General features: G+C 41.5%; 2 protein-coding genes and 1 pseudogene across 3 annotated transcripts; 1 reads left to right on the top strand and 2 right to left on the bottom strand.

Annotated features, from left to right (window-relative positions):
- Positions 1–4,191: 4,191 nt before the first annotated feature.
- LOC308307525 (hyaluronidase-1-like) lies at positions 4,192–5,749 on the bottom strand (annotated as a pseudogene). The gene is made up of 4 exons: positions 5,147–5,749; positions 4,800–5,099; positions 4,596–4,685; positions 4,192–4,491 (listed from the first exon to the last, which is right to left on the bottom strand). The product of its transcript is annotated as a hyaluronidase-1-like (transcript).
- A 2,109-nt stretch (positions 5,750–7,858) lies between these two features.
- dlx2a (distal-less homeobox 2a) lies at positions 7,859–9,346 on the top strand (the record flags this gene model as incomplete). The annotated part of the gene is made up of 3 exons (XM_080752678.1): positions 7,859–8,171; positions 8,621–8,805; positions 9,014–9,346. 3 exons carry the CDS (start codon positions 7,859–7,861, stop codon positions 9,344–9,346), a joined length of 831 nt encoding a protein of 276 aa, XP_080608804.1.
- Positions 9,347–15,846: 6,500 nt separating this feature from the next.
- dlx1a (distal-less homeobox 1a) lies at positions 15,847–17,614 on the bottom strand (the record flags this gene model as incomplete). Its single annotated transcript, XM_080752670.1, is given in 6 exon segments — positions 15,847–16,104; positions 16,583–16,782; positions 17,098–17,456; positions 17,458–17,548; positions 17,551–17,575; positions 17,579–17,614. Coding segments are annotated over 6 exon segments (969 nt in total).
- Between the last annotated feature and the right edge of the window lie 2,273 nt (positions 17,615–19,887).

Below are 19,887 nucleotides of genomic sequence, written 5' to 3'. Positions count from 1 at the left end.
AATTTTGTCAGCTCATTTCTTTGTCATCTCGTATGAGTTCTCGCTCCTGACAGGATAAAATTATTATCCCGACCTGAATATGCATTTTCTGTTTTCTAAAGAGCTGGAGAGACAGGGAGACCCCCTATACTAAACAAACACTTTATAGCAATGAGGTACAAGAAGGCAGCAAAATATTGCTCTGTAGCAGAGCAGCTCAGCCTTAAGCCTAAAAAAGGGTCGGTACAGCATGTTTAGTTTCCCATGTGGGAGACCCGGTTTGAATCTGGCTGTTAGCAGCAAAACAGGGCGAGCCAGACTCAGGCCCAGGGGCCAATAGACTTGGGATCCGGCCCTGACATCCTGTCCATATGAACCACAGAGAACTGTTATGCTTGGGTGGTTTCCAGATCCATCTCAGTAGAAGTTATAGTCTTATGTCTAGTAGATTACAATCATTTGATCATGATCGATTGGACATATACTACAGCAAGCTTGGTTTGGTTTTGCATGGTATGGTGATAATTTTTCCGAAGAACAGAAGGAAGTCTATTTTAATCATTAACTATATTGATTGTTATGGTTTTGTGTGTGTGCATGCATAGAGGGTATGCATCATATGCCACTCATCTAGACTGAGTGGCAAAACATTCTGTAAAGCAGCATGTAGCACTGGAGTTTGGAAGCGCTCGTTGGGAAATTCCTCCTGACTCCTCCTCACTCTTACTGACTCCTCATGACTCCTGCTGACACCTCTTGACTCCTGCTGACTGTTTTTGCCACTCCTTTAATGTGGTCGACATGTGCCATACAACTGTACTCATTACACAACTGAGATTTAAAGTCTCCTCATTATTGTGGGCTCGACTGATAGGCGAGAACACTATGTTATCCTCATTATTTATATAGTGAGTTCCGCCACAGACTGTTCAAAGTTCTCCACCTCCTCCATCTTCGTAGCCTTCATACCCGCCAACCCTGCCATCACACTTGTCTCAAGAGGCAAGTCTTCACTTATGTCAAATACAAATGCCTGCACTACCTCCCACCACAGCCAGGGGCAGTGGAGCGGATTGCCTGAGGTTATGAGAATTATGCGGTTAAATCTGATAGATCTGAAGCCAAGGGAAGCATAATGGACAGTCTGTGTGTGGTCCTTGAGGTTCTTATCAATAAGGTGAGCCTATGAGCATAGGCTTGTTCATACAGTAGTCCAGAGAACAACAAAGTGATGATTGACATGATGATCTGCTTTTGTTGAAGAGGACCAGTGCAACACAATTGAACTCAAACTACAGGTCAGCTGGGACCTGTATAATAAGCAGAATTTAGTTGCTTATTAAAAGTGTTTTTAAACCAGTGGTTCCTACATTTTCTCAGGTCAAAGACCCCCATCTGAAAGTATGTAGTGCCAGGGACCCCCATACAAGATTTGTGTAATTCAAATGTTTTTCCCCAATATCTTTTGAAAATAGCAGATCTACAAGCTCACAACGTGTTGTGATGTGACACATTGTGAGCTTTGCCGATGTAAGTAGTTTCTTTGGCAAAATCTGGCAACACACCAATTCCCTGTCCACTTCCTTGCTAGTACCAAGAAATATAAGAGGAAAAGATGCCAAGTAGGCTATAGGTTGTGTTACAAATACAATCAAATACAATTCAAGACAGCTGCCTGTAATGCCTTGAGAGCTAACAATTAAGTAATGTATTTATTTAAGGTACCAAGCAAAGACAAATATCATGTGAATAGTGATGCTATGAAATACAATAAAAAAAAATATATATATACAATGTCACATTTTAGAAACACACAGAGTCAACTCTATATAACAAGGCAGCCACCAAGGGCCTAATGTGGCTGAAAGGTTGGTGAACTTGACAACCCACTGAGACCAGTGACATTTGAAATAGAATAGACAACTATAAAGACGCAATTGGAAATTACAAGTGTGGTTGCTGGCGGTTGCTGACGTGACTATATTCTGCAGTGTCATGTGCAGCTCGACCAAATGATTCCCTATTGATTCCCACTCGCATTGATTCCCTACTGATTCCCACTCCCATTGATTCCCTACTGATTCCCACTCCCGGACAGAAGTCTGTCTCTCTGTCAATTTCCAATGGCAGAAAGTTACCCTAGTAATAAATAAAGTTTCCCCAGGACTATAATGTGTTGCCCTGTTGTGCAACCACACTAATAATAGAAAAAGAAGTATGAAATAGTAATATAAGATACCAGTAAGACTCCCTAATTGGGAGATAAGCGACCGTCAGGTCGCAGCGTGATTTTAGCGCAAAATGTGTAGGAGCAGTGTCCAAAAATGTGTTTGAAAAAATCAGCCAGATGGTGGCACTATATGGGACAGATCCATGTTGATGACATGAGTGTAGACATACTGTGTACCGATTTGCGTGATTCTAGGGCAAAATCTGTCGGAGCAGTGTCCAAAAATGTTTTTGAAAAAATCGGCCTGATGGTGGCGCTATATGGGACAGATCCATGTTGATGACATGAGTGTAGACATACTGTGTACCGATTTGCGTGATTTTAGGGCCAAATCTGTAGGAGCAGTGTCCAAAAATGTGTTTGAAAAAATGGGCCTGATGGTGGCGCTATATGGGACAGATTCATGTTGATGGCTCTCTTGGCGCCGCCGAGGCGGACGCGTGGGTACCGGCCCCGGCTCTCCCGGTCGCTCCTAGCCCGAGTTACAGCATTTTATGTGCGCTGCAGTGGCGGGGGTCCTCCACTAGGGGTATCCATGCTGGAGCACCAGGAGTCGGTGGTCCCCGGGAATTCCCCGTAAACAGCCCCGTTTGGGTGGTCATTTGGTCATTTTTGCACTTTTTGGCGGCGGCGGAAGGGGGTCCCTGGGGGTCCCTGGAGCTCCGGGGGTCCCTGGTGGGGTGGAGGTTGTGGATTGGCAGGCAAGGAGTGTGTGTGCAAAGTTTGGCATGGATTGGGGCAACGGTGGCGGAGATATGAGTTGGGGAAAAGTGTGACGTGACGGACAGACTGACAGACTGACAGACTGACGGACAGACTGACTGACAGACAGCCGGTGGAGGTTTTGGTAGTAACTGCGACCTGACGGTCGCAATAAGAGAAGAAAGCCATTTGGAAACACTGCACCCTTAAAATGCCTCTATGGGCATTTTCTTAAGAATACTCTTAGATGCCAATTGATAAACTTCACTATTAAAAAAGAATATATATATATATATATATATATATATATATATAGACCAGTCACGAAAGACCAGCCATGACAAGACAGTCAATGTGACTGACTCATTCACAAAAAGCAAATCAGTAGAAGTTCCTCATTAAGACCCTTAGAGTGTTCCGTTTGCAGTGTGTGAATCCAATAGGCCTCCCTCTGGAGTAAAACTTTGTCCCTATCGCCCCCTCTCATCACCACCTCAATCCCCATAAACCTCAAAGTACAGACATCATGACCCACAGTGTTGAAATGTCTGGCCACTGACGATTTTTCATCTCTGTTTACAGATGGAACTCTTATATTCTGAGAACCTAGTTTTAATTTCCCTAATGGTTTTCCCCACATAACATAATCCGCAAGTAACACATACACAACATATTTCGTTTTACATGAAATCCTACCCTTAACTAAGTATTTTTTACCAGAACGTGGATGTAAAAAGGAGTTATAAAAAGTAGAAAAATATGCACATCTCTTAAAAAAAAAAAACATCTTATCAGAGTAGAAAAAGGATTATTATTGTACACAAAATCTTCCTCGAACTTCCCCATAATAAGATTAGCATAATTGGGAGAGCAGGGACTCCTGCAGATAGTACGAATTCTCAAACTTAAAATAATTTCTATTCAAAACCAGTTTCATGAGTTCAACCAGAAAGGATGTGGGGGGAGTGAGATTCTCTCTTTGATTCAAATAATAAGCCAAAGATGTAAGACTTTCCTGATTGGGTAGCCTACATTAGTGTACAGTGAAGTTATGTATAGACTGCAAAGGAAATCATCTGCTTGAATATTCTCTATCTATGGCATCTATCTTATTTAGAAGATCTGTTGTATCTTTCAAAAAAGAGGGGAGATCGGGACTAGGTGTTTAAATCTGCAAGTCTATATTGAGATATGGGTTCTGACAGAGATTGTATGCCTACATGATCTTGTTTTTTTTTTCTTAGTATAATTATTCACTAGCCTCCCTTGTGAAAAGCAAGTCATCCCTGCTTTGGACTCGAGCAGCTCTCACCCATCCAGCCAGGGTAGCACTGGCATTTAAACTGGGACTTCATGCCCAGAACTTGACCTCTGCTCATCTGTCCAAGGACTCCTTCCGGTTTCTTCTCAGCGATCACTTTCCAAGTAGTCGGGTCAAGATGGAGGTAGGCTCCAGGGTCTCTCCTTTGACACCTAGACGAGCACATCGTCTGGCTGCAATGAGTGGCCGCCAATGTCACATTTACCAGGTAATGGCCCAGGGTCTCGTCAATGTATCCCTTGACTGCCTCGCAAGAAGCCTACGTAAAGAGTAGATAATACACAGTGGACAAGCCAAACAAAATGAATAATCTGCTTTCAATGCAAGTTATTAATAGTGACCTCAAGAGAAATCTCCCTTTACCTTAGATTTGGCATAGGTGTTGTCACCCCAGAGTACTATCCCTGCAGATCCTAAAGCAGCACTCTCACCGATGGTATAGACCAAGTGCTCCTACAATAAAAAAAGATAAAAGAGGTGGAGAGATTAATAATCTCTCTCACTCTCTGTCATGGCAATCCAACATGACATTAATATGTTGCAAATGAAGAAACAACCACGACTTGCCTTTGAGAGGAAGTCTAAAGAGTGCCTGTAGAGTGTAGACAATACGAGAATACGGGAACACAAGCGGAGTTACGGGGGTCGCCTGTGAAGACATTCTCATGGCCTCCAGGATGCGGTGGTGCGTAAAAAGGAGGACCTCTTTGCTGAACCCATGCAGGTCCAGGCTGAGGTAGATATTGGGGTACAGAGCAGTGGAGACGTTCCAAAGCCAGGACAGCTCATTGTTCCTCTCTATCTCTATTGGAGGACACTCGCCAGTGTAGTTGACAGTTTTAATGTTGTAATTGTAGCAGTCGGGAAACAGGTAGAGAAACCCCACAAGCCCTGGGCCCTAGGAGGACACTCGCCAGTGTAGTTGACATATTTTATGTAATTGTAGCAGTCGTGAAAGCCGTAGTAACCCCATAGGTCCTGGGGTCTGTTTGTCAGCCCCAGTCCTAGTGTCTCCATCATCCATTCCCTCGCAGCTTCCTCAAACTCCTTACGGGCAACCGCCTCTATTTGAGCAGGACTCCAGACTGGGTGCCTGGACCTCACCAGTGCCTTGGACACCTCCCAGTACACCTGCTTGCTGTCCCAGTTTCTCTCCCATAATGGTCTCCAACTTTCCCAGTCCACCACAGCCAGACCCTGAAAGTCCCTATCAGGGATATTGGCACAGATGTCATCAGCGGCCACGCGTCCCGCAGGTGCCCATCTAGACTGGCGTTCTGTGGCACACCACCATTAACAGGCGTACCTTGAGGGGAGTAGCTAGGATAGACCCCAACATTTCCAGAGTAAAAAATTGTTATGTTGTCACCCATGAAGCTTTGGTTCTGGTTATGGACGATGCTGAACATCCTCAGGTCCAGATCCACACCATAAAGAGACTGGCAATGGGCCGTGGGGGCATTCCATACACTGAGGAAGGGCGTATGGGTGAAGAGTGATAATGGGGCAAGGGGCATGCTGCAGTAGCCTGATAAATCAGTCCGCACATTACCACCCCCTGTTGGTGGGTGGTGTGTAGTGTGGACTGACACCGGAGATATTTTATTTTATTTCAAGCTCGCCCGAGGAGCGGGCGAATTGAATGGGTCAATCAGGGCTGTAGACTTGAGGCTCCCGAAGTGAAACGTAGTGAAGAGTCTGACGCTTGCAGTCAGGCTAATGCTGCAGCCCCATGACAAGTCCCATCACATTTAAACACAGTGCAACCTCAAATGGACCTGCACAAATGGACAACCAGCTCAAACAGTATTTGAAGTGCAATCTTGAGCGGTGAGAAAAAGGGAAGCATGCTATTTCCCTTTTTTATGTTATATTAAGGGATTGATCACAATAGGCAATTTCAAAAATGTTGTATTCATCCCTTAACATGCAGTAAGCTAACTCATGTACTTTTATTGGGATATTGGCTGACATTTAAAATGTATATTTTGAAGTAGCCTGTTGATATATGGGCATGCAGTTTTAAACTAGTGTGATATTTTAGTTACGTGCTAATTCATGATTCATTGCATTTAAGCATGAGTTCAACTCACCCATAGCAGTAAGAGCAGATGACCCAACTAAGCTGTGACCGTGAAACTCTGCTGTAGCCTAACTCAACTGTACAGTGAACATCTGGAACGTGAAGTACAGCCTACTTGAAGCATTCATTCATATGTTGTATAACCAGTCGAACCAGTCTTGAATCAATCAATCAATCAATTTCACCTCAGCCGGCATAAATACTAGGGCCTCATCTCGGAGCACAACGGTTCGACTACAGCGGAGGGTGAGGTTCTATATGGGGCTAGCCTATTAGATTAAAGGACCTGTGCTGCCATCTAGAGGTGAATAAACTTGGGCACGTCAAAAGGTGCAGGAGGCTATTTAATTGATCAAAACATGACATTTTGGGTTACAGCTGTATGACAACGATGTATTAAGGGCTGCATAGATAGAGCATAGGCCTACTATCCAGCAGTAGCCTACCTAATATGATATGATGCATATCTTTGAATTGCCCCGTTAGTGTGCACTGTGCAGGGCAGGCTCTTTGTCCACTTCAGTGTCAGTCACTGACAAGCATTTTAAAGTAGCCTTTTCATCCTTCGGATTGATTGAGTTACAGCTTATTTTTTAACACGGCGTGTTGCTTATACTCTGTCTGTTCGCACGCGTGGAATGTGATTAATTGGCCATGTGCAAAGTCTGAAGTAGGAGATTTCCACCACGTGGGGCCGCACTAGTTGACTTTTGTCAGCTCACTCACTCTATGCGAGAACATGATTCAGGTGATAGTCAGTCTACCTTTATACATTTTCTCTGGCATCTCCCACCACCTCTCCTGAGTTGACCATTGTTAGTAGACCTAATCTTTGACCAATGTGAACTGTCTGTGCGATGACTGCGATCCATTACAATTTCCCTAGAAAACAGAAGAGAATAACTCAGATAGAGACGTAGGCCTACATATTTTTAAATATCATTATAAATATTAAATACGTGCATATATATCTACAAATTATTTGAATTGTAGCCTGTTGTGGGAATGTAATTGTGCGTATTGCGGGCATGACATTTGCGCGTAAAGTAGGCCTGGCTTGAGAAACAGCCACATCACAACCTAACTGGCATGATGTGGCATCAACACAAGGCTGAATTAGTCCTAGAAAGACCATATGGAACCCTTTTCTGACTGAAAACAATTGCTTTGATTAAAAAACACATCTCTGTGTAGAGTGTAGACAAACGAGCGAGAGGCCCTCAGGGCTCAGGCCCACAATGCACGGTGAGCAGTGTGGGGAGTTGTCAGACATGCAGCCCTTATTCATTGGCTGCCTCACATATAACCGTTCTGCCTCTCACGCTCTCTCATAAAACGCGCGCCCGCTAGCATCGAAGGCAGACAATCCACAGGCCACTGTGAGAGGGACACGCCTTCTGTCGGTTTTTTGGTATTTACAGGAGTTACTTTTGATTTAGTAGACAACTAAAAATGGTTATCGTTGGATTCTAACCGCATTTTAGTTTTTCCCCATTGCGCACAAGTTACGCGACAGTTTTTCTTTTCTTTTTTTTTTATAAAGATGACTGGAGTTTTTGAGAGTCTAAGTACTGATATGCATTCGAACCAGATTACCTCAAGTAATTTCCACGGCTTGCACAAATCACAGGAGTCCCCAACTCTACCTGTGTCCACGGCGACTGACAGCAGCTACTACAACAGCCAGCAGCAGCATTGTGCAGGTTCTCCATTTGGCCAGCTCGGCTCCTACCAGTACCACGGCAGCGCCATGAACGTCCCTTACAACCAGAAATCATACGAGCTCGGTTTCAACTCGTCCTACGGCGCATACAGCTCCTACGGACCAAGTCCCTCACCTCCTCCAGCCGACACAGGTAAGGCCATAGCCTTTATTTATTATATATTTAGGCCTACCGTTTCGTTGAATTTACTGTAAAACACTGTTTCCTAAACAGTGGGTCAGGACCAACTTTTATGGGTCACGACTCGATTAAAAATCCCATTTTTCTTTCCCTACATTAAAATATATCATATATATTTAAGAAAAAGTAAGAATTATATATATATTTTATTTTATTTTAAAACAAACACTAAAAATACATTTCATATGTATTTTTTTAAAGAACAATTCATTTGTAGTGATTGAAATAGCAGATATACAAGCTTGTATATGTATATCTGCTATTTTCACTAGTTTGTCCCGGGCGAATGTCTAATTTCTCTTTTGGGTCACGGGCTGAAAAGTTTGGGAACCACGACTGTAAAACACTTAAACCACAGGTTAAAACGTGTGTGTGACTCGGAGTTCTGTTTGTCTCTGCAGAGAAAGAAGAGAGTGAACCAGAGATCCGGATGGTTAACGGTAAACCAAAGAAGGTCAGGAAACCGCGAACCATTTATTCCAGCTTCCAGCTGGCCGCCCTGCAGCGGAGGTTCCAAAAGACACAGTATTTGGCTCTACCAGAACGAGCGGAGTTGGCAGCGTCTCTGGGCGTTACGCAAACACAGGTGGGTTCATTTCAGATGTACGTCCATATGCTGTCAAATACTATTCCCATCATTTGCTTCGGGTAAACATAATAGGCTAGTCTACCTTTATAAATATTATTATTAAGTTGACGAATGCAACTGATGGTAAATTTGTTTTGGCATTTACGCACACACATTTCTGTTGTTCATGGTGGTATCACAGGAAATCTGTTGTTGTTTTTTTCAGGTCAAAATATGGTTCCAGAACCGCCGTTCGAAATTCAAGAAGTTATGGAAGAGTGGAGAAATCCCTCCGGAGCAACACGCAGCTTCCAGTGAATCTCCCCCTTGCAACTCTCCGCCAACTACTGCCTGGGACTTTCCACAGAATCAGAGGATGAACAATGTCAACCCCGGTTTACCTCAAAGCAACAGCCCTCCGAACACGACTGCGCCTTCTTTTTTGGCAAACTACACTTGGTATTCGACAACGAACTCTGCGACGCATCTGCAACCTCCTCTGGTTCAGCACCACCACCACCACAACAACTCTGCCATAAGCGCTGGGACGATATTCTAAAAAACAACCTGATTTCTATCGGACAATACTGGTGAAAAAGAGAAATGCCATTTTGCAGACCTCGGTGTGTAGGCTTTTAGGCTACCGCGGGAACTTTACAGGCGAGCATTTAGGACCAGGTAACGGGGCCAAGCAGGTTCATTGACCTGCTCATGTCGCGCTCGCAAATGGCAGACATATTTCTACAGTTATTTTTGTATTTATTTATTTTTGTTTCTATGTCGAGGGGATGAGTGAACCACTAATACCCAAAGCAATCACAGCCGAGGCCCTGGTCTACGTTTTTGCATCCCTGCAAGTATACAACATGGGCTCAAAGATTCATTGCAGGAATTATTACTGTCACAAAATAATGTAGCACAATTTAACTGTATCGTGCCTTTTGAATATGACCTCATTTTGTTATATGATAGAAGCGCTTATTCATTCATTCGTCATAACATTCGTTGATTTGCTTAAGGGTAAGTGCCGAATCCATCTTTGTAAATATTTTACCACAGCTTTTTGATATGTCGCTTTGACTCTTTTATATTGGTGACAGATCCATTAACCATCGAAAGCTACTGATTCTCTGTAATTTTCTTGTATCACACTTTGTTGTAATTTTGTCTTATTTATTTTAGTAGTGTTCCATCCATATATACGACCAGACGTTATTTAAATAAAACAAGTTTCCATGTGCACGTGCATCAATTTCTTGTCCATATAAGCCTATAATTCGGTGCAGATTGTGGAATGTTGCACCATGACACTGATATCTATTTAGCTGATGTATTCTGTGGGTGTTGTTACATGCATGGATTATATTATGTGAACTGTTCCTTGTTGGAGGTCGAACAGATAGAGCCGTTTCCATAAACTAATACCAAATATTGTCCACACCTTTTTAGAGAAGATTCTATCATACATCTAGCAAAACGTGTTGGTGAAATGTGGGCTTGGGCCTGCTATATAATAAAATGTACACAGAATATTTTGTTGCTTTTGGCGACGTCTCCATATAGGCTGGATGCTATCCATACTGAAAATATGACTTGTGTTTTAAAGACACGTTAACAACACTGAAGCCGGGACTTCATCCGCGGCCCGGGAACACGATATAGACGGATGATGATTAACCGAAGCCGAGACACGGTGCCCGGGGGCGCAGAGAGAGAGAGAGCTGTTCGAAGGCACGCAACACGCCTTGGCATGCGAGAGGGAAGATGAGGGCGTATGACTGAGCACAGCCCCTCAGACTCTGTGGAGTCAGAACACCACTTTCCAGACGTTTTATGAACTCAGCCTGCATTAAAAAAAAAAAAAAAAAACTCGATTCCGAAGACCGCCTAAAGCAAAAACAACATGGAAACATTTCTCACATCTTGTTCACTCACAAGACAGGAAAGCCTCTCTGCGCGAAGCACGGGCGGATTGACCTACATTATATATGTAGCTATTGTAAGGCAAAGCAACACAAATAAATAAATAAACGGTCTTGTTTTGGTCGTAAAAGTGTTCAAAAACTGAATTAATGCGTTTTCGGAAACGTTATCATTTGTATTGGTGTTAGTCTCTAAAAAAGTGGGGGGGGGGAAACGAAGGAAATAAAATCGATCCATCCTGAATGACAAACCTCATTTTATGAGAAACATAGCAGATGTGCTATATGTTTACAATAATTCAAACACAGGCCTACTGTTGGTTGATTAGATTCCAAATATGCCACAGGTGACAGGTTTCACAGTCCCGGTATTTGATCACTGTCGACCTGCGCGATGCCTTGGCCATCTACAAATGATGGTTCATATATAGCCTCATAAATTAGAATCGTTTCGTTTTGTATAATTATAGGATGTAGGCTACCTTGTCAGTGATTATTATGATGGGACATCCCCTGGGGCTGTCTTTATCTTGATAGGACGGACCCCAGGAGTACAGGCCTGCCGTAAGTGAACATGTGAGGAAGCATCTTTCTAGGGGACTTATGTGGTTAATAATTATGCGTGCGTTGTATAGCATTTAATATGTAGAGGTTAAGTAGCCTACGTTAATGTGTGATTTTATAGGCGCACAGCAGGAGCGTCATATTAAACAACAGTATGGATCTTGTTGATTGTTGTATTAATTTCTGTGTGGTCTCTCTTCTGACACTGCATCAACTTGCCTCATCATGCTCTATTGAAATTCATGAACACCACCCTTTCTGAACGAGATATATTGATCAAGATTGCTTAATCTATCTGTGCAGCCACTGGTCTGACTGGGCAAACTTTTATAGGTTGTAACCCTGTTATAATGCAGTGATATTCTTCTCAAACTGTCCCTTTAATGTCGCGTGAATCTTTAATTGTTTAGTTTAGTTGCGAGGCTCCAGGAGTGCAGGTTCGAATCCGAATCCCATGCAACGTGATGTATTGCGTCTCTTCTCTGTCTCTGGCCCCATGCATGTTTCACGCGAAATCAGCAGAAAATGGCAAAAAAACAGCAAAAAAAACAAACAGAATATTAAATAATATAGCATTTTATACTTCCGGAATCCATGGGCAACTTGTAAATGCCATACCCCTTATCCTAATTATACCCTGATCTGTAATTTCATCCACATTTGCTCTGGTTTGAGCATTCTGGCTTTCACATCTGAAAGCCTGCAATTACTATATAATTCTTCGCAATTTCAGATGTCCTAATACGGACTGTAATTTTTACGCAAGACAATTTCCAGCTATTTCAAGGATCAACATTGTCAAAGTTGCATGTACATAATAAATGGGAATATCAATGCATAGTTTTTAGCATAACATCTTGACTCAACGATAATTATATCCGTGTGGAGCCTACGCAAAATTAGCCTCAATTGCATGGTAACTGCTGCTTTAAAATGTTAAAAATTACTCATAATTTCCCCAAAGATTACCAAGATCTCGAGTGCACAATGTCATCAGCGTAATGAGGAGTAAACATTTATGCTAATAATCTACATTTCCCCCCCATCAGCTATAAAGAGGGGAAATAAAAGCAGGCATTTCAGTCATATTCCGAACTCTGCGGTTATAACATAGTCTTGCACATTGGATACGGTTTATGGGATTTATGTGTCCATGCCATGCCTCTGGTCTGCCTCAACTGTGGATTTTATCATCGTATCAAGACAGTCTGCCGGTTCCTTCTGCAGGAGGTATGTCGTTTGGTTTATCAATTTAAAATATTACTCCGCTCAAACTGAAACAAGCCAGAATAATATCACCAAAGACTGCAGCTTAACCTAGAAAGAATCATATTTTAATTAATTAGGCTGCGTTTTGTTTTAGCCTCATTTGCATTATCTCTTTTGAACTATACCACCTTATGTGGACTTTGGGATGTATCTCATTGTACCTTCTCAATTGTTGTTCTGTTGGCAGCCTTATGACTAAACAGAACTCAGGCATATTATTTTATACCAGATATTATTTTATACCAGATATTATTTTATACCAATATATCTTTATAGCCTTATATCCTCCCTGAACTTGTTCTGCAATTTAGTAGCTGCTTTCATGCTTGTTTTTCATTACTCTTACATTGTGCTCTGCTAATTTTGAACCCTCTTTGCATTGACAGTTGCGATATACACCTGCAAGCAATTTGCCAGCCTTACACAGGCTAAGTCTAAGGGAACAGTGACGAAATGGCAGCTCACCTATTTCGTTTTCTCTCTATTGCGCAGCAAATGTCTTTCAGAGCACTAGCCTATCTCTTTTGTTAAGGCAGAAAGATTCTCTGTGCGATTTTTTTCTTCATAATTACCTCTGAGATAGGAAACGGCATTAGAATAAATAAGGGCAAAATTACTGTAATTATGTTGGGTTTGATGGGCTCAGCTCGTAATCAAGGGGAGAATACAACGAAATAACACTGACCCTCTTGGGTGTGCAGCTGTGCTTTTCCAAGGGAGAGATAGGAGATATTTGCTTGCAACAGCATACAATTTATTTCCCCCCTAAAGATGTATCTACTATGTATAGCTACTTCTGTATAAAAGTAAGTTTAGCTCATTGATATAAAGCTGCATGCATGCAGTGTTTACTGAAAGTTTAGTGCATGCATGACGCAGGTTGCCTCATTGATCCAACAGCAATTTTCATAAAAAAAACAACACCATGTTGATAATAATAATAATAATGATGACAATAATAATCCTAATAAAACATTTTGAGGTTAAAGTTAATGTAGTCTATATAACGATAAACCATAATGATTAGTCGATACGCAGCATTTTCGGTTGAGTAGGCTATAATATAGAATTATTGTATTAAGGTATAAGCTTATGACACTTGTGGTCATTAGCTGTTGAATTTCTCTCTGGGATGTTGGGAGTCTTTCTTGTCTTGTAGGTGGGAAAACATCATAGGCTTTGTATCAAATGTGTAATCCTAATTACAGATACAGATGTTGCAGCTGATGTGACATCATGCATACACGCGCAACAATAACACCCGTCTATCTCACACACAACACACACGCAAACGCTCAAATCAGAAAATACCCATAATTTCATATTTTTGGTCCCCGTAGAATTTGACATTCCTTCTGCTAGTGTTTTTGAATTGCTGGCTTTAAAAAAAAGCGCAGTAAAGCATGAACCCATGCAAACAAGAAGCCCTTTGAACTTTCACTTTCACTTAGGCCTATCTAGACATGGATCTCCCATGTGTCCGTCCCTCTCATCAAGCGGACAGTCTTTTGCAGCACCTGCCTCTTCTCCAATTATTCACTTAACGCACACAATTGCTCTCTCGTCTATTCATCGAAGAAAATAGAGTTTGTTAGAAGAGTGCAAGACGAGTAGAAATAATGGCTATAAGTGAAAAGAAACAAGGGCGATTATTGCTGAATTAATTGTAATATTATAGAAGATGATCCAGCTCTGTCTCCCGTCCAGGGGTTGAAAAGATTATGGATACGAAATGGTATAGGCTACAGCACTTCCCACATTCAAAAGGGAAATATATAGGCTATAGGTATAGGGTTTTGATTCAATTTAAAATCTGTAGACCATATATCTATATCAATAGCCTAACTAAATACTGTATGTGGCCTAAAAGCCTATTTTTAATTCCGACTTGAAATAAACGTGCACTTTTGTTTCCTCCAAGTCAGCTGAAAACGCCAATATACCGTCATTGCGGGTTTACAACATATGAAAATGTGTGTCATATAACATGCATATAGGACCTATACAGCGTCAACACATTTTCTTAACATCATCACAAGGAATTGAACTTATCAATGAGACTTTTAGATATTTTAAACCATTATTTTACTGTTTTTGAAACTTTGCACATTATGTACATAGAATTCATGAACAAAGAAATAAATTAAAGTGATAATTACAAAACTAAATATGTCTATGTTTACTAAACATCTCGACGAATACATAATTAACGTTAATGCCTAAAAACCCTGTTTCACAGCGTAAATCAAATACAGCACAAACCAAATGTGTCTATAGTTTTATGTACAGCCATCGCCAGGTCCATAACATGACAGTGACAATGGATTTGTTTGCCTCCGGGATATATTCTCTAAAGCAGCAAATCGTTAGGCCTTGGTTCGTTTTCACACACTCCTGGGGCACGGCCTTATACAGCTTTGCCTGCATTAGTGCATTAATAACAAACATCTTGTTGTTATTTTAAACACAAAAATAAAACACATATTCATATTGACGTGAACAGAAAACATTAATAATAATTTAACTTAAATAGTAGGCTAAAATACACAAACAACATAGCAGGCTGCAGTTTAAGGCTTGCACAATCAACAAGCATATTGGCCTATAATGGGAGGGGAAAGGTTGTTATAAAATTACTCCTTTTTTGTATTTGGGATGAACAACAATATCTAAAGGACATTTATTTAGCCGTTGGTCACATTATATTTCATCATGGTGTTTGCTTTATCATGGGCCCAGACAGAAACTGCAAAGAATACCTCACAAGGCACAATTCCTTTGTACCGTCTATGTCTAATTGATCCATTGGTCTCTGTGTGTGATAGGCTGTAGGTGTAGGGTTAATTGGTAATTAGTCAAATAAAAATAAAATGAAACAAACAAAAACAAACACGTGGATATTAGACACGTACAGCTCAATAGATTTACTTTAACACGTACAGCCTAGATACGAAGCCAAGCTTTTTTTTTTTTTAATGTCACATAAATGGTAAACAGCAGCCGAAAAAGAATCCATTTCCGCTGAGTGTCGTGGACCCGGAAAGATTTCTTCTGCCCTCGGGCGCGCGGTGCGCGGGGATGGATGATGATGGCCTTTCAGTGTGACTGCCACCTCCGTTATTCACTGACCGGACTGCCGTGGTCCGGGATGAGAAGGCCATTATGTCAGCCAAACTCGGGATACATCTGTGCATTAGCTTAGTGCAGGCCCAGGGCCACTCTGATGTGTGGTTCACTGGTTGGCCCAGAACTCTCCTGATATGAGCCATGGATGGAGGAGTGGAGCTATAAGGGCTGCCTGGGCTCACATGAGCTGTGACTGTTGCATAGATTCTTGGTGTGCGGTGGGATACCATGACGTGTAGCTGGGGATGTACGACCCCGGCGGTGGCGTTCCCACCGGGGGCTTCACGGTGGCCGCAGAGCTCCAGACAGGTGCCACGGAGGGGGAGCCGCTCGAAAGTCCACGGCCATTGGCCAAGGCACTGGCGTCGATTGTGCCTCCGCCTTGTTTCATCAGCTTCTTGAATTTGGATCGCTTATTCTGAAACCAGATCTTCACCTGAAAGAGATATATGGATGTTTTGGGTTTACCCATTTTGAAATGACAAAGTGACACATGTTCTGCACGTTTGTATGCGTCTTTAGGCATGTTCGTGCGAGCATGAACTATATCTCTCCTTTTCTGCTATGCCACGAACGAACAGACATCATATTAGACTATATTGTTTTTTTTAATAGCATATCTTAAGAACATATTTTTAACAAGCGTAGGCCTAAGCTGTTTTCGTTTCGATTATATGTTCAAATCGGTGGGTTAAAAATTAACAAAACTAAGGGAGAATGTGTTTAATCTATGGATTTCATTGTAATTCGCATACAATTGCCAGATTAAATGTGTTATTAATTTGGAGTAAAAAGTCTGTATAATGCTTCGAGATTAGGCCTAATATATGAAAAGAGAGACGTGGGTTAACAGCCAAGCCACTAAAAACAGATAAAAACAAACAAAAACAACAACAACAATGTGTTGAACTTGCCTGTGTTTGAGTGAGACCCATGGACGCAGCGAGCTCAGCTCTCTCCGGTAACGCCAAATATTGCGTTTGTTGAAATCTTCTGTTCAGAGCTTGAAGTTGTAAACTTGAATAGATAGTCCTTGGTTTTCGGATCTTTTTCCCCTTGCCGTTGAAGCGAACCTCTCCGCCCTCGACCACCGTGTTCTTCTCTGTCTCTGGTGCTGAGAGGGAGAGAAAAGAGTGAAACAGCAGCAGCAGCGGTACAGCTCCATCCACCAGTGCTGCGGAGCAATGAGTCGGCTTCCACAGCGCAAGTTTTACAGGCTGTACTTTAGCTATAATTACCCTTAATTGCATACATTGTTTATAGCATTACGCAATAAATAATTACCAAGCCTAATTCCCCAACATCTGGGTCGTCTTTCCAATGCAGCGACTAATAGGGCTATGTCTTGGACCGTCAACAGAAAAGCGCGCTATCTATATAACATGATAAGTATTATTAACAAAAAACGTGGCTGCTGAACATCACTTACCTGCGTCTTCTAACCGTGTCTGTGTGAGTGCCGAGCTGTTTTGGTAGGTCTGTACTGTACTGAGGTATGGACTTGTGGAATGGTTGCCGACCGAGTTTACGTATGGATAACCCAAAGTTCTAGGAAATGATGAGGCTGGACTGTAGGAGCTGTCGTGTTGAGTGTGACCTGCAGAATGTAAACAGTGCATGGAGTAGTGTCCGTGGGACATGGAGGAAGGCGACATTTGTTGACTTGGGGGTCCAAATTCCATGAAAACAGCTTTTCCCGAGACAGGGCTATTAAGACTTTCTGGTATTGTAGTCATTGTCATCTCTTCTGGCGGGTCTCTTCTCTGGCTTTTTTGTTTTCTTCTATGATCTCAGTGAAGGATGGGTCCCCAATTTAAGCCGAACTGATTTTTTCTCTTTCCATTCATAAGAAAATGTAGTTTGTCTCTGTGAAAAGTCTAGGTATGATGCTGTGGATCAAGACAAACTCACTCAAAGGTTTGAATCGTGGAATCATGAATATTCATCAAAGACTGTCGCTGATTGGTCCACTCTACCCAAGAATGATGCGGATTGGCGATCCCGGGGCTGGGTCCGAAGAAGCTGATAAACTCAAGAAAACCAACAAGACCTCAGATTTCTGCTAATGATGACTATTTTAAAAGCCAAGAATTATATTATTATTATTTAATTAGCCTACAGATATGCCAGGTTATAGTTTATTCCCTGTCGTACAAACATTTCAATTAGCTATATACTTTACAGTTGCTCATCGTTGTGTGTTTGCTGGACCAAATGGTTAATATTCCCAGGACCATTTGATTAAACGTCATCCTCAAGTGCTTATCCGAAGCAGGATGTATTAGCATAACACTGCCGTGTTTAATTTATCATTGGATAATTAGACATATATTTAACACTCGCAATGTCACGTGGTCTGTTCACGCCTGTCAGTTGTGGAAATGTCAAATGATTTAGGCTAGGCTATATGGTGGTCCTTAATTGTCACGAAGAGATAACCTAATAAACGTAATAAAAACTGTATTCATTCAAGCTGTAGCCTACATCGTTGTAATAACACTATACGCAGACAGGGATTTAGAAGATCCAAAAGGAACATTATCCACAGTTGACCCGTCTCTTTTAAATTGTGTGGCAGCAAAGCAGAAAGCACTTTAAGAGGTAGGCTAATCTCGGAGACGAGAGAGAAAGGTCTAGGCCTAATGAATAGGACAAATGTGTAAGCTACTCATATATTTTAGTCTGGGTGAAACTATCGATATTATGGTAAAAATAAAAACCGTGTAGGCTATAAAATAATATCAAATGTAAGTAACACAATGGCAACCTTGGATGAATGCAGTACAGTAGAAGGCCTTAGCCCATCTAGCTGATTTTTTTTAATTATCTTTAGGCTAAGCATATATACATAATTTCATTTTGCAATCACCAAATTCGTTTCAAACAATATTCACAACATAGCACAATCAAAGAAATAATTTTAACATGTCGGTAATACACGGGCTCATTTGATGAATCCAACTGGGGGTGGGGGTGCGGCCATACATCCAGAAAGATTATCCATGGACGTTTGATTTAATTGAATTGTCGACAGACTAAAACAACATTGGATGATGATGAGCCGTCAAAAAGAGACAGAACCACATCAACAGGACACTTAGATGATAAAAGGTAGGCTACATTAAAAGTAGGCGCTATCCCCCTTTTACTCGGACAGACATATAGAAGAAACACTTACTTAAACCTTCAAGTGATGAAAAGGACAAAATAAATCCGCAACATCTGAAACCAGAAATCATCCGCCGCAAACAGCTCCATGGGCTTGAAGAGAAAGAAAGTGTCCAGTTCTTCATTTTACCGTTCAGTCAGGCTACTGTCTGCTGGTCTGAGCTAAAACACATGGGCAACTAACCATTCCGTCGGCAGTTCCAAATATCCACTTGAACAACGAATTAAAGCCAGTCAAATTCCAGCACTGTGATTATCAATCTCATAATTGAACCCAAAAGGAGAACAAGCGCGATAGTTGTGAATTATCAAAATACACAGGCGCTGACATCCGTGTGTGCAATATCAAGCGTGCCAACCGGCAGGATGCCTGAATTCTGTAAAATATTAGCTTATAAGGAAAGCTGTTCCCTTGTCCCCCTAAAATAGGCCAATTTGAGGCGATTTATCTGGAATTACTTTCGAAAAAATGCTTCAAGATTTCCTCTATCAACAGTGACAATGATAATAGTAGTACAACCAATAATTATCATCTTCCAGAACAGAGGACAGATTTTATGGGTACTTGCTGGGTGCGACTGATAACTGTCATTATTTTCTCACGATTATAGTATCTGCAAACTGGAACACGACTGTGAGCAAGGCCATTAACAGAATAGACGTTGAATTTTCAGAGAAAAATGGGGATGGGGGTGAAAAATAAATAGAGACATTTTCCTTGAAGAGCACATAATGTAAGTCTAAACAGCTTTATTTGTGCTAAAATGCAAGCCTGTATGTCAATCATTGACTTCATTAGTTTCTTTTAAGAATCTCTCATCTACACTTGTTTTTAACTTTCAGTTTAATAAATATGAAACCATAAAGGATAACATTCTGACTTTCATTTGAATCATTAGGCTTTTACCATTGCAATCTAGTTTTCAGCAATGGATAACTACCCCTGATGTCATTACAACCTCAGATTATGAATTCATGACTAATTTGACTCCACACTCTAAAAAGTATTCAACTGGATACTTATATTTTACAAGCTCATGGTTCAGGGCTG

The sequence above is a fragment of the Nannobrachium achirus genome, assembly GCF_963921795.1.
Source record: "Nannobrachium achirus genome assembly, chromosome: 22".
NCBI classification, from domain to species: domain Eukaryota; kingdom Metazoa; phylum Chordata; class Actinopteri; order Myctophiformes; family Myctophidae; genus Nannobrachium; species Nannobrachium achirus.
Note: the sequence above shows the minus strand (reverse complement) of the source record. Positions and strands in the feature narration are given on the sequence as shown.